At 36.2% G+C, this 15,466-nt stretch overlaps 1 protein-coding gene across 1 annotated transcript in view; it reads left to right on the forward strand.

The window, feature by feature from the left end:
- The window catches only part of LOC148828513 (calpain-5-like), a 38,902-nt gene that overhangs the window by 15,603 nt on the left and 7,833 nt on the right, over positions 1–15,466 (forward strand). The window contains exons 3-5 of the mRNA XM_088925369.1: positions 6,263–6,394; positions 11,324–11,532; positions 12,502–12,694. Coding sequence (XP_088781495.1) covers positions 6,263–6,394; positions 11,324–11,532; positions 12,502–12,694 — 534 coding nt within the window. The remainder of the gene's footprint in view (positions 1–6,262; positions 6,395–11,323; positions 11,533–12,501; positions 12,695–15,466) is intronic.

Genomic DNA, 15,466 nt, shown 5'->3' on the forward strand with positions numbered 1-15,466 from the left:
TTGCCAGTTATAGGATGTTCAGCCACTCTTCAGTTCTACAGTTGCAGCTGTTGTAGCTAGCTAAGGTTGCCTTAGCATTACCACTCAACACATAGCGCAATCAAATTAACCTCGCAAGAAAAACTGAAAAACTAAAGCAATCCCATCTCCACCTGCTTGATCAAGGGCTAACCCCCTGGCCATAGAATGAGGATGCTGGAACCCCTATGCAGAGTGAGCAGTTAGCAAGAAATAAATGCAGAGATGGAGAAAGAATGGAGAAGGGTTGCAAAAGACGAATTCGAAGGTGAGAAACCTGTGAATAGTATTTGTTTTTTTCAATTGAAGGTAACGGCATTAGGAATGAGTAAGAGATAAGGCAACTGAGGTGAAATTGAACTTGGCTACTGTCCTACCTCCCCAAATTTCATTCTAAACTTTAATTATTAGCTGTAATTTTGATAAATATGTTGTTGTAAATTGTGTATTAAAGGGTGTATGATGTTTTTTTTTATTCTAAAGTGCCTTAAGATAAAGTTTTGTGAAAGACAATATATTAGATGATGATGATGATGATGATTATTATTAAATATTCAGTACAAGCTTAGTGATCTCTTTTCAAATTTCAGAACCAAATTCTCAGTAGTTGTTTTAATTCAAATTACAAAGATATGTTGACTGTACTAATCTCTATAAATACACACTGAAGAAGATAGAAGGTAGAAGGTAACGGGTTTTCCTTTCCTACAAGCAAATCAAGATCTGTCAATTTTCAGCAGGACAAAGGAAGACCACACGGTGCTAGTTTTATAGTGGCACATTGAAGTGAAGAATGCTGAGATCTTTCCTTGGGCAGCCTTCTTCTGACCTGAATTCAACAGATCATTGGTGGGACAAGCTTGCTACTGCCACCGATGGACGACAATCATGAGCAGTCAACTTCACTGATAACTCTTTTCTGATATACAGTAGTCAGACACCAAAATACTGAAGCAACAGCATTTTGTATTTAATTCTGAAATAAATTCAGGGAGCCAATACATTTACAGTATGATAAAATAGAATAGATAATAGTGTTGTAATTGTTAATGAAGAACCAAGCAATTGAGTTCCGAATTGCTTTACAGTATTACATCTTAAAATATTAAATGTTTTAAAGGTGCTGGAGGACATTAATCAGGCCTGGAATGAAAGATTAAAGCAGGCATTAGCCTCTCTGCATCAGACATAATGCAACACGAACAGGGATGACACACAGATTTCTAACTCAAAACCTGGAACTGATTTCATTAGCCACCACAGTGAAACCAAAATAAACAGTAACAGAGCTGATAAGGAAACCAATCAGCATGATTTTGAGCCTGACAAACCTCAGTTGTTATAGTCTGTTGCTTCAATGAAGTGAACATTACTATTATACTTGCAAAGAATCTAACCTGATGGAAATAGAAATAATAAAACCCTACGAGATGCCAGATGAGACCAACTGTGCTAAGGAGGAACAATTCCCAGTTTGAACAAATTGTTTTCTATTGGTTTAGGCAAGATTTAAACCAGTTATAAAACACTCCCAGTAATACCAATAAAAATAGTCCTCTCTAATCTACTCTGCAAGATGAAATGTCTCTATTAAAGCCAGCACTTTGAGTTCCAGAAGAACAGCAATGGAAAAAAAAAGAGTCAGCGGTCATTAGTAAAACATTAATAACCCAAACAAGAGCTGGGCCAGTACTATACATTAATCTGAATCCAGATTAAAATGGACGATACGGTTTATTAGCACATAAATGATCCTGTACCTAAATGGCAACATTCTGCTGTAGAATCTTTGCCAAAAATGGGCAGGGTATTGGCTAGTAAAAACTGTAGTTTTAAGGCTAGTTTCTGCTTTTTTAACAGTCAAAGGGACAGGGGAGCAATTCATTATTCATTGATGCAATTTGTAACATTGGGATAGAGAAGTGCAAACTTTAAACAAAATAACACAGTACGGATAGGATCCAAGGAATGTGTGATGGGTTTTATTTCAGTAGACATGTCAGATATAAATGAGGAGACACTGCATGAAACTCTGCAAAGAGAGATGCTCAAATAGAGTTGGAACCTATGGATTAAGTTTGACTTCTGATTAGCAATTTCAGAATGAAAAAATTAAAAGACTCTAAGACTTTTTCTTTCTATTAGCTTCTAAAAAAGTGATTAGCAAGCTGTTTTATGTTTGTAAGACGAAAAAACGTTTTATCATCTTGTTTGGAGACATTGCAGAAGAGGTCAAATTATTTCACTTCATTGCCCTCTTTAATCTTTAATGCAATGAAAGTGATTTTAATTTATTAAGTAATCACACCTCAAGGTAGAATTTAAAATATTTACTTACTCATTTTTAAATGATAAGGAAGAAGTAAGGGTCCACTTTTTCAAACAAAAAAGTGGACTGATTTTTTGTTTGATAAATAATTACAAAGTAATTTTTTTGTGTTACCTGTCAAATGAAGTTAAAAAAGATAACATAGCAGCAGTCAGTGCATTACTATGGGATTGTTGGTGTTGTTTAAAATAAAAGAACTTACAGTACAGGACTATTGTCTTTCATCTACATTCAAGTTTTGTCATCCCTAGGAGCTCAATCACTCAGATCACTCAATTATTCAATCAACACACCTTTCTGCTCTATAATTATAATATTAATCTTATGTTATATACAGTATGTCCAATGACTTATTTATGTAAAATGTAAAGACCTATGTGTTTTCATTGTGCATTAGTACAGTATATAATTACATTCTTCTACTGGAAAAAGCTTTGCACCTTATCATGGTCTTCCTGACAAACATACTGTACTGTATTCAAATATAAATAATTAATCAAAATATCATTTTTTAATTGGAGCTAAAGGAATGTTGAAAGAGACGTTTAAGATTTTTTTCATTTTTAATTTTTCAAGTTACACATAGGCACTCCTTGTAAAAGAACACATTCTTCTGATGACATACTAGGAGTAATAACAGTGTGTTGAAGTAAAAACAACATCAGAGTTCACATCATTTTCTTAAATAAGAGCCAAAAACTAGGTCTGTCCAGGATAAGAGATGTCTGGGGAGAAAAACCTTCCAAAAGCCCTAGAGCCTTGGTTTCAGTCTCTGTTCCATGGTTTAAGGCATCTGTCTGATCGTATCCTTCTGTGAACCTGCTAACAGTCTGAGGAGTGGTGTCTGGAATAAACCTACAATTTGTTCAAAGTCCATCTCCAGGGTGGTTAGCTGAAACATTGATATTTCTCAGAGCTTTTTTTCATAAGATGTGGCAAAGTAGACGAACAGTATGCACTTGGCAGTTGTGAAGATAATGTTTCATGTTCCAGTGTATTTAATGATTGTGTATTGGTGAAGCAACACACATTAACATGACATCAAAATGTAATGTTAATACCATGCCAACAGAAGTCTCTCAATGGGAACTTATTGAATCAATCTATAGCCCTATTTAAATAAATGATTTAGGTTTGAATTCTTATTGTTTGTCCTGTGCTGCTATGTGGAGACGAGTTCTCAAGGGAGAAGTTTTTTCAAAGGTTTCCCCTCCCAAAATGGTGGTACAAAGATCACGGGCTGGTTGACAGAACACCATCAACACTGGATCAGGATCAGCTGCACATCCTGCTCTAGACAGTAAAAATAGAGTGCCAAGCAGAAAGAAGATGGTGTTGCCAATAAGGTGAATCCTAGGAGGAGTGCTGTCAGATTGCCTAGCTTTTAACCACCATAGACTGAATCTGTGCTTTGACTGAAAGTTTGCTCCTAATTCTATTTTTGTCCAGCTCTGTCTGAAAGGAAAGCTCTGCTGCTGACTAGTTTTCTTCCTCAGCACTACCTGGAAGGCCACACTGCAGCTGTTTTCCTCTCCAGCTCTAAATATTTAAATATTTTTCCCATAGTCCTGCGGGAAGAGCTCTATTCCCTCAACCCAACCCCGCTTCCGGTGCACGCTGTTATATACAGTTATTTTTATCACAAGACAAGACTTGTAGAAATAAAACTTTTTCACTTTACATCTTGTATCTAGTTTGTGGGGTGTACAGTATCTGTGCTGGGGGCCCACCTAGAACTTAGGCCTATTGTGGCCTCCCCATGTGGCATCACAGTTCAGATCCCAATATTTATTAATATTAAGATTTGGTTTAAAAGGTTATTCTAAAAGAACCTTGTTATATTATTAGTTTGGACTAATATGACATTAAACTACTAATAGAATGGCCAGATTTGTATGAACAGATACATTTTGGTTAAGATTGCTATTACAGATTTTATTATACACTTCAAAAGGAGACACTCATTTATCTTGTTAATTTAGTTGCTAGTAGTTTGAACATCTATCCATTTTTCTAACTGCTTTAACCAATTTGGGCACAAGGCAAGATACACCCGGGCAGGATGCCATTCCAACACGGGGCCTACCATTTCCTTCACTACGCAGTTTGTTCCGTTTTGTTTTTTAAAAAAACAAATAAAAAAAGGGAAAAACATTGTTTTTTGTTTAATAAATAATGACAAAGTAAGATTTGTGCGTGTGTGATCTGTAACATTTGGTTAGATTTATCATTGTTAGGAATTGGTAAGGATAAGATGAAGGTCAGATGTATAATAATACGTGGAACTTTCTTTTTCACATCACTGTATGTATTGATTTTAATTCTTCTTCATGACAAGATGACCAACAATATCTGAGTTGTGACCATTTAGATGTTTTTAAGGGGTGTTGACCCAGACATGTCTGTTTACTGTAAGGGGCTTAAAGAGAAGTTAGACTCGATGACATAAAATTGCTTGCATGCTTCAGACTGAAGCCTAATCAAGAGGTTTCTTGGCAGCTGTGAAACATTTTTGTTTTTAAGTGCCAAGATTAAAGCACTATAACATTGCAAATGTTTCCCGAGAGTCTGATTTAAAGACTGTTGACAAGAACCTGTAATTGTGTTCTCATGATAGAGAAAAACCTTGGCTTTTTAGATGTCTTTTGTGTTTTTGCCCCCATGACAAGTGACAATAGATGACAAGCTTGGATCTTCAGATTAATTGTTTTAAAAGGTTTCCTTAAGCAAGTAAAAAATCCAATGAATTCACAGTTCTATTCAGTCCTGGCTATCGATCTACTAATACAGTAATATGGTTATTTTAAGCACCCACTCATTAGGCTTATATGTGTTACCAATAATATCTAGTGTCTAGTGTCCAGGCAAATGGGAGTACAGGTTAGAGATTCAGTGCATACTGTAGGTCTCCTACAAATTCTAAACAACATCCTATTAATGAAAGATATCTAACACATTCTAACATTTTTAGGTCATTCATGTGTGCCCTTTTAAATTTCAAATACATTAAATCTTCAGTACATTAATACATTAAACTTCAAATGTTGACGACAGCTGCGATCACAGGTAAGTCACTAGAGATTTAATTGCAGAAGTCCTGAAGTGCAGTGTGAGACAGCTCTGATGGTGCCAATGTATATTCAAATTTATAAGTGTGATTAAATGTGTTATATGGTCCACTCTTTTATGATCTCAGATGCTATAATGCAAACAAAAATGAGTCTAACCATACTCTCTGCTTTTCAAGCTTTAGGTACCATGTAATAACACATCACAATCTCCACTCTTCAAGAAAATACTATTATAGAATAATCAACATTGTCTATTTATCTTTAAAGAACAAAAAATGATTGACTTTTGAAGGAATGAGGACAAAATGTAGACATTAAAAGTAGACTTTATTAGTTGCATTTGTTATGGTACTCCATCAAGGATTCCAGTTTAATTTTTAAAGTTCATTGACATAAAAGACAGAACTAATTTATTATGGTTAATAAAATGTAGTAGTGATTTTCATGGTGTTTTGTGCACTATGCTTTTTTGAAATCTGATACCTGAAGATTCTAGTATATTTTCCTCCAGCTCAACATCTCTTGGATCTCTTAAGTATTTTCTTTCAGTGTTAAATCAGATTTGACCAATTTAGTCAACAATTGGTCCACTTACTGTACGTATGAGTTCAGCACAAATGAAGACTAGTGGGTCCTGTTATTCTCTAGATTCAGTCATTATCACTATATATTTTTGTACATTACTAAAAATATATTGTTAAAGCAAAAGGGAAACAAGTTAAAAGTGAATTATTCACTTTTATAAATTACAGAAGTTGATGCTAACATTTCCTAAATTTAAAGGTGATACATTAAATTCCACATTCCACATTAATTTCATTATTTATCTCATGCCTTTTTACAGGAAATTTGTGATGATCCTCACCTCTTTGTGGAGGGGATTAGCTCTCATGACTTAAACCAAGGGACACTTGGTAACTGCTGGTTTGTAGCAGCGTGCTCCTGCCTGGCACTCAGACCTAGCTTCTGGCAAAAGGTAAGGTTCCCTTTTAAGTCTTTTTAAGTCACAATAGTAAATAAAAGAGTCCATAAATGTAGTATCCTCTATTCTAATAACAGAAAGTGTTAACTACAGCACATATCATGTAATTCACTTCACTGCTGTTGCCTATGTGCTCTGGTAGAGTGACATCACAAACTGTCGCTATAAAGAGCAAAACCTAATTTTTCAGTTTTCAGCACATTGTGCATTGGTGATGTGCTGTTCACATTTTTCTTATTGGGGGCAACATCCAATGTCACAAAAGCCAATCAAAATACATACTGTAAGTATTACAAACATTAAAATTAGAAATTGTATATCAACAGGTTCTCTGCAGACATTTCCTAAATAAATGAAAGCAAAGTAGCCCTTGCATAAGAATGTAAATTTTTCCTCATTTATGGTAATTTCAGTGAAATAAGGGTGAGAATGTATAATGAGCCTGTTACATCTCTCCACTAATTCTCTTAACTACACATTTACACACTACACATACTTTTGACATACTGTAGTGGATTTATTGTTCAATTGGATTATGTGTCAGAGACAGCAGCTTAAATCCAAGGACCAGCCATATAACTTAAACTTGTACCATGGACTTGAATACAATCAATCGATGCCTGTGAATTAGTGCAGCTGCAACAGAATTTAAAATTTGGAGGTGGACAGTGTAGGAGGGCTGGTAATACTGTATATGAAGAATGAGACTGTTACAATGATATAACTTCCCTAACTACAGTATCTCAAGATCTTTCATGTCCTTCAAACCAGATGACCAGTCTTTCTGTGTAACAAACATGCATTTGACATGCATTTTAACTGTGCAATTCAGGCCATCAGAATTACAGTACATAGTCCTTTAGATTAGGAAGTTTGCATTAGATAAAATCCAGGATACAGTTGATTATAATAATAATAAACTTTATTTTATATAGCACCTTTAAAGGTGGCTTCTCAAAGCACTTTACAGGATGACCACAACAATAAATATACACAAGATAAAACACAATTACAATATATAGAGGAGACCGTGGATGGTGGTACTAAGAAAAGCAGAGGGGTGAGGAATGGAACCAGTTAAGTAAAGGCTTTTCTGAAGAAGAGGGTTTTGAGTCTGGATTTGAAGGAGTTTAGAGAAGGTGACTCTCTGATATCCTTGGGGAGAGAGAGTTCCAGAGCTTGGGGGCATAACAGGAGAAGGCCCTGTCACCCATACAATGTGGACAGGTTTGGGGGACAGTAAGGAGAGAAGAATTTGAAGAGCAAAAGTTGCGAGGTGGGGAGTAGGGCGATAATAGTTCAGACAGGTACTGAGGTGCCAAGCCATACAGAGCCTTATAGGTGAGCATGAGGATTTTAAAGTCTACACGGAATTTGACCGGAAGCCAGTGCAAGGACTCCAGGATAGGAGTAATGTGAACACTTGTATTACAGTATGTTAAGCTTGCACGGACCATTAAAATCATTAAATAGCAATTGCGTAAAGTATTATTAATCTATATGGAAAAAGAGAACATTTTTATCCAGTTTGAATCTGTAGCCTTTTTATTTTACTGACATCATTAAAAAATAATTTTAAAATGTTGTCTCCAATGTCATTTTCCAGTACTGTATGTACAATAGATTCTGCATAAAAGCTGTATTTACGCAAAACAACTTAGTAAATGCAATGGCATCAGACACTTCCTGACTCCTAATTTTAAAGGATACTGTCTGAAGCTGTATAATGTTCAAGCCAAGCAAAAAAAAAAAGAAAATCACAGTTAATTATGTACATACAAAAAGTTATCAAAAAGCAACAGAAAGTACAAGCAAATCATCAGAAAAGGTATACAAAATGTGTTTACAGCATTCTATTTTTCTGTTATTTCTGCTGTATATCTAAATGAACAGATAAATAGCTGAGGATATTTTTCCTCATGTTAAGTGAAATGGCTCACAGGAACAAAAAATAATGTGATATTTAGTCACAGTTCAGTTTAGACTTCATGTTTAAACAGGTTAATAGGTTAGGTTGTATATAATATAAGAATATATTGCGTAAGGTTGCTTATTTTTATTAGGAGATGTCTTGCATCAATTTTGGCACTAGCTGTGTACAGTATATAATGATTAATACGTTAAAACTTTCACAATTGTAAAGTTCAACATTTTCCCATAAGAACTAGAAATGTGCAAAACATGCTTACCCATAGAAGGCAAGCGGATTTTGCTCTAGTACAAAATTTGCTTCTGATTTTTCAAATGTTTAAAGTTTGAACCTAAATTAGAATAGAATAATTTATAGGGCAGTGGGAAAACAAACAATTCTGAAGTTCAATTTTGAAGGTTTGAAGGTTCAGTTTTCCACCATACTTTTTTGAAAGTTAGCTGCAATATACTTGAAACGATGATTAATGCAAGCAAAAAGCTTTGAATGGCATCCTATTATTAATAAAATAGGTTATTCTATAGTACTCTAGCACTGGATTTCCAAGAGTGACCTCATTTACGATTAGTTAAAAACAAATTAAATCCACACAGATAATATACAGTAGTTGTGTTCTTGTGTAGTATAAAGTACCTACAAATATTCTTGCTACCTTACTGCCTGGAAAAGGGGCAGAAACAGATGCTGTACAATTTCACAGATGCACTATATGAATACTGTATATAGTCACTGTGTCAATGATCTAGAGTTTTCAAGATTACTTCTTGTTGAGATGTACTGTAAGACCACTCCCAGAAAGAAATATGTTTGGATAATTATTTCTAAAATGTTTCTTAAATAGACAGACACTTTATCAAATTTCTATAATCAACAAAGCATTCCTCCTTTTAGAACCAATGCCAAACCAGAATTAGTAAAGTAATCCTTCCATCAGAGGGAAGAGAACTTGAGCTGTGATTCCAATGCTTTTGTAGGCCTCTGTATCTTCTGTATACTTGGCTTATGCTACAAATGCTCTGAGTTTATGTCTAATACAATGTATACAATTGTCAAAGTGCCTTGCAAAAGTATAAACCCCCTTGCAAAGTTTCTTTTTTGTCTGAGCATATACAGTAATCATCAAACTTGCAAAAAGACTTTGACATACAGTACTTTATTTTTAAAATCACAATTTCAAAGGGTTAATTTTTCCATTCACAACTCATACACAAGAGTGCTAAAACAAATTGACCATGAAGGCCAAGGAGCTTTGAGCTTTCAGATCAAAACAGGGATAAAATTAGGTAGAGGCATAAATTATAAAAAGTTTACTTATCCCTTTGAGTAGAGTGAAGTCCATCATTAAGAAGTAGAATATGCAACATACTGTACTACCTTGACATTACATAGATCAGACCTACATTCCAACACTACCCTTCAACTTTAGCAGCTGTGCAAGCAGGAATGTGGTTAGGACTACCTGATGATGCCAAAAGTGACTAAGAAAAAACTGCAAAGTTCTATGTCTGACATTTTTCATATACTAAGAATATCCTAGTCCCTAAACAAAATTGGTCTGTGAGTGGCAAGGAAAAAGTCTTCACTAAAAAAAACTAATTTGAAAACTAATATCTATAGATATACAGTACTCAAAACCCAGAGATATACTGAAGATACAGTAAGTGTCTGGATTTATAGTCAAATGAGTTAAAAATTGAACTTTTTGATTTAAATGCAAAGTGTTACAACAAGCCTAACACAGTGCATCACCGAGTCAGAATAGTAGTGGCAGCATTATGTAAAAAACATGCTTCTCATCAGCAAACAAGGGCAAGCTTGTCAGGGCTGAAGGAAAAATCAATGGTCTGAGATATGCTGAACTCAAAAGGAAAACCTAACCACAATAAACTCATCAGAACTGGAGCAAATTTGCTAAGAAAATGGACATATTAAACCATCCTACTGTACAAGGCTGGTACAAATCTGCCCAAAAGTTTTAACAGCAATAATACTGCTAATGGGTTTTCCACCAAGTGCTGACCTAATAGGTTATGCAGTTAATAGATTTCACTTTGTATATTACTTTCAATATTGTTCACATACCTGATATGACAGTTTTCAGCTTGATTATTACCATAATGAATCTGCAAAAAAAATATTCATTAATATTCATTGTTTTTCATCAAAATATAATATTATAAGCAGGGGGTGAATACTTTTTATGGCAAAATACAGTGCTGTATTATTCTGTAATATAAGAATGTGGCATTAACCTTCAATGCACTACTGTACATGTCCTTCATTGTGCAAACTTTGTCTAGGAGGCTATACTGTACATTTCTGGCTTTGTCTTTGCACATAGACTGTATAGTATGTCTAATTTTACTACACAAATAAAACATGAAGTCATGCAGAAGACAAGTGGTCAGGTTACATTGCTGCTTGTCACTCAAGTGTCAGCTCTTGTCTTGAAAGAAAACACCCTGCACTCTGCCTGCAGGAAGTTAAATACAGTATTTCTTTCTCATTTATTGCACCATCACTGTTTGCTTTGCTTGGAGCATAAGAAGGCACTGCCTGAAGAGGCGCCTTCATGTTCTTAAAAAGGAAAGACCACAGGCTACGCTTGCTGTCACATCAGTCTGTTTCAACAGCTGCATTTCACTTCAAATCACTCTCATTCCTGGTCCTTGTCCATGACTGTCTGCTTCCAGAAAAAAATCAGCAATCTTTAACTTGCATCTGTTTTGTGTTCTTACAATAGATGGGAATGATATCGGATACAAGGGTCCAATCATGATAACATATTCAGAATAATAGGCAACAGGAAACTCTTTTTTATTTTTCTCCTCATGCTCTATGACTGTTCAGAGTTTTTGTGGAATATGAAACAAGCTTTATAATTGTCCTAACTGAAATGCTTTCATTAGAACTGTATGTTCATACCTTCACATTTCTTCACTCTCATAAGAAACCATGAGGTAACCTCTTACATATTTCTTCAATATTCTTAGGTAATACCAGACTGGAAGGAACAGGAATGGGACCCAAAGCATCCTGAGAATTATGCCGGGATCTTTCACTTCCAGTTCTGGATCTTTGGCGAGTGGATTGATGTCGTTATCGATGACCGTCTGCCAACCATAAATGGCCAACTAATTTACTGCCACTCGAAAGCACGCAATGAGTTCTGGAGCGCCCTGCTTGAGAAAGCCTATGCAAAGTGAGCAGTTCCTCCCCATATTTACATAAACTTTGTATGACATTGTAGTGTTTCAATATGGTGGGAGGTATTAGTCAGGAGGTGTGTTCTTGACTTTCGAAGGAATGTCGATGCCAGTGACCTGTTGGGTGCGCACAAGTTTGCAGTGATATCAGCTAACCCTGTTTAGTAAGACAGTTCAGTGTGAAAAATGTTCAGTAATAAATGGATCAGACAGGTGGGTGTGTTTATATGAGAAGTTTGTTTGAATGTTTAAAGGAGTTACTGCTATAAGTGTAGCGGAGCTAGTTCGGATACGGTGACGTCATCGCCCTCACTGCGCGTAGCAGGGACCTCGGCTGAGGTTGCCTGGGCTGAGGGAGGTCTCCTTTAGCTCATGCGGCTGGTTCCCTGTTGCGTTACGCCGGAGACCTGGGTTCACGCCCCAGGTGCTGTGGGACGGAACGGGTGGTGGAGGGCACGAACCGTGATGGTCACATAAGCAGAGTCTTAAAATAATTTGTGATTTCAAATTAATTTTACATTTAATAAAAAAATAACACGTATTGATGGTCCCAGATTTCATTCAGTTTCATTCAGAAGAGCACAGCAGCACAGTGGTTGGCTTTGCTGCCTTGCAGTGCTGGGGCCCTGGGTTCAATTCCAGAGCTGGGGTGCTATCTGCATGGAGTTGTATGTTCTCCCCACGTTCAGGTGGGTTTCTTCCAGGACCTCAAGTTTGCTCATGCATTTGAAAGACCTACTGGTAGGTTGATTGGTTTCTGGGAAAACTGGTGTGAGTATGTATGTGTCTGGTATGTCTGCCCTGAGATGGACTGGCATTCTGTCCAGGGTGTACTCTGCCTTGTGCCCATTACTTGCCAGGATAAGCTTCAGCTCCCCTGCGACCCCATATTGGATAAGTTAAAAAATGGATGGATGATCGAAATTGCATTCCCTTAGCTGTCAAAATTTTGTTTGTATCTTTAGGCTGTCTGGTTGTTACGAGTCTCTGGATGGAGGGAATACTGCAGATGCAGTGGTGGATTTCACAGGTGCAGTCACAGAGTCCATTGACCTGGTAGCTGGGAAATATGCCTCTGAAATCTCAGAACAACTGAAGCTCTTCGAAGATTTGCTGAAAGTTCACGAGAGGGAAGGCCTCATTAGTTGTTCCATTAAGGTAAATCTGTTTTTCTTTAGACAACATTGCCTTCAGCCTCATTACATCACAATTTGGTAGACTACTGTAATCCAGTGATTACTATTAATGCCAACCAATTTGCATTTTGCTATCACAAGACATTATGTAAGTGTGCAGACGTTTAATTTTCAGCACTTAAGAAAAGAGATGTTCATTATAAGAAACAGAGATTACTTGAAATTAAATCCCTCAAGGAAACAGAAACAACAGTGTACTTACATATTTACTTTCTTTTGCAACCATCCCCCAGTTTGCTATTGGCAATTATCAGCCAACCTAACTAAGTACCATACCAAAGTTAAAGGGATGGGAAGGCATATCTAGAATATTCACTACCAGAGCCAGCTCTCTCTTGTTGGCATCCCTTGGCTTGGCATCAGTCCCATTCTCTCCTCCCTTCCTTGTGTCTCAGTGTTGCACTCTAGCAGGGTCTTGACTGGTCACACAGATCTCAATGTTGCTGAGTCTCGTTCTGCCTTGCTGTGATTCACTGTTGTTCTCGCTGTCACTGTCTCATTCTTGTCTCTGTGCCATAATCTGTCCCATTCTTGCCCTCACTGAGTCTCGTTCTGTCTTGCTGATATTCAAGCTGTAATTGCATCTCACTTTTTTCAGTCTTGCTTTCAGTGTCACAGAATCTTGCTGAGCCATTCTGGCTTCTGAAGTCGTGTCTCTCCTAACCCCTGCTTTCCTGACAGTCCTACCTCAGCCCTAGCAGGAATCTTATTTGTCCACAGGATCTAGCATCCTACTTGGAGCATCTCTGTGTGCTGAGAAATGTGTGGATTGCACATGACCCCAGCTGTTCTCCTGCCTATGCTTTCTCACTCTCTGGACACTCCAGCTCCTCATTCACACATTAGCTTCACTTCTATGCCTCCTTCTTTTGATTTCCTAAGTGGTGTAAGCTTTCCATAGACCCTGTTAAACAAGCCAGTTATTTTTTGACAGCTGTCTTGCAAACATTTTTCCTATGGCCCTGACTACAGGTGTCCTGTCACAGCTGTGATTCTTACTCAATACATAAAAGTATGCTCACTGAATTTCCTTTAACAGTTATCAAGATTTAGCAGTAAACTAAACTTTTCTTCTAAATTATTTCTGTTTCTGGCTGAAGGAATGATTACTTCTTCCCCTCGTGTTTTTTTTCTTTTTTTCTCACCTTCTCATGGGAAGTGCACAGTAATTCAATTAAGTGCTAGTTGATTGGATCGTTTAAATTTTTTTTCAAAATTAGTAATTCAATCAACAGAGATTTTGATATACTGTATACTTATCCAATATATAAATATTTATAAGATATATATTTTCTCTACATACAAAATTTAAAAAATCATCTGCAGCCATTATGATCTGTACGGTTATTAGTAGTTTTCTATCTCTGTAAGTTATCCCTTTCCTGCTGGCAGTTGTTTACTGCCACTGCTTATAGTTTTGCTAAACTTTGGCCTACCTAAACTTTATCATCTCTAGCTTAGACACTCTTTTTTGCATTACAAAAACTTTATTTCTGTATTCCTAAGGGGACATATTTGCAGTTGGAAACAGTCTTTAATAGTTTACTGAAAACCTCGACACAGAACTTCGATCATTCGTGTATACTGTAATTATCCACCCTGCAATTCTTCCTTAGTTTACTAAGTGGGATACTTACACATGCATTTCAAACTCACAAGTAAATTTACCTCCATAAAGACAGAATTATCCCATGCATCCACATATCCAGATAAAGTATAAACACTGGAGTACTCACCCGTTACACTCCATACTGTATACTGTATATAAATGCATATTCTTAACATCTACTGTACATACTGTACAGTGCTGTTAAAGTGAAATACGGTGAAATTGACATCATTTCACTTTACACCCCTCATACAATTGTTTGGAATTTTCTTCTATGTCCTTAAAAGATATTTTTTAGGAAAAGAAACTACAGAATTTGAATAATAAAAAGGTACTTTGACATCAGGTAGAAGTAACTATGGTCATAAGGAATGCAGTTTGGTCTTGCTTCTTTTTACTTTGGGACATACAAGCACATTTTTTATTGAGTTTCCAAAGAGGAATGCTTTCTTTATGTAGGAAATATTACAAAATGCTGCAATATTTTCATTAAGATTTATAATGATCAAATGCTCTTGCTTTAGAGTTCCCTGAGTAATCAGTAATTTGCTTTTTTTCATTTAACTTTTTTAATGTTGTGAGACTTAGTAACAATTAGTGTGATATGTTGTAAGTGACACCACATCAGTTTAATAGAAAACAGATGTTTGTCTTGGAATGAGCAATAAAAAGGAATTGAAAGGCACCAGCCACGTTAACATAGTGCCATCTCAGTTTTCATTGCAAATAACTGTTGCCAACTGTGGAAAGACAAAAATAAAAAAAGGCAATTTCATCTAATAATGTTATTTACATAAATCGCGGGGCTTAAAAGCACCAAAGCTTGAAGAATTCAAGAAGTTATGCAGTCACAGCTTATGTTCAGTAGATACTACTAAATCATAATGCTACAGTAAATTGTGTGAGCTTGGTTTTGGGCCCATTATCAGCATGACATCATAAAAGATTAGAGTAAATATATTTAAGCTTATAAACCATGAGTAAGCATGAATGGAATTTAACAAGGCACCAATTTGCGTATCCTTAACTCAAACTGACATTACTAACTGGTTGGGTTCATGTGGGGTTGTTTACCAGTCTGGCCAAACTGGAAAAAATGCTGTATGTCTGCCCAGTCAACCTCTT

The sequence above is a fragment of the Atractosteus spatula genome, chromosome 9 (genome assembly GCF_055471065.1).
Source record: "Atractosteus spatula isolate fAtrSpa1 chromosome 9, fAtrSpa1.hap1, whole genome shotgun sequence".
In the NCBI taxonomy this organism is placed as follows: Eukaryota; Metazoa; Chordata; class Actinopteri; order Semionotiformes; family Lepisosteidae; genus Atractosteus; species Atractosteus spatula.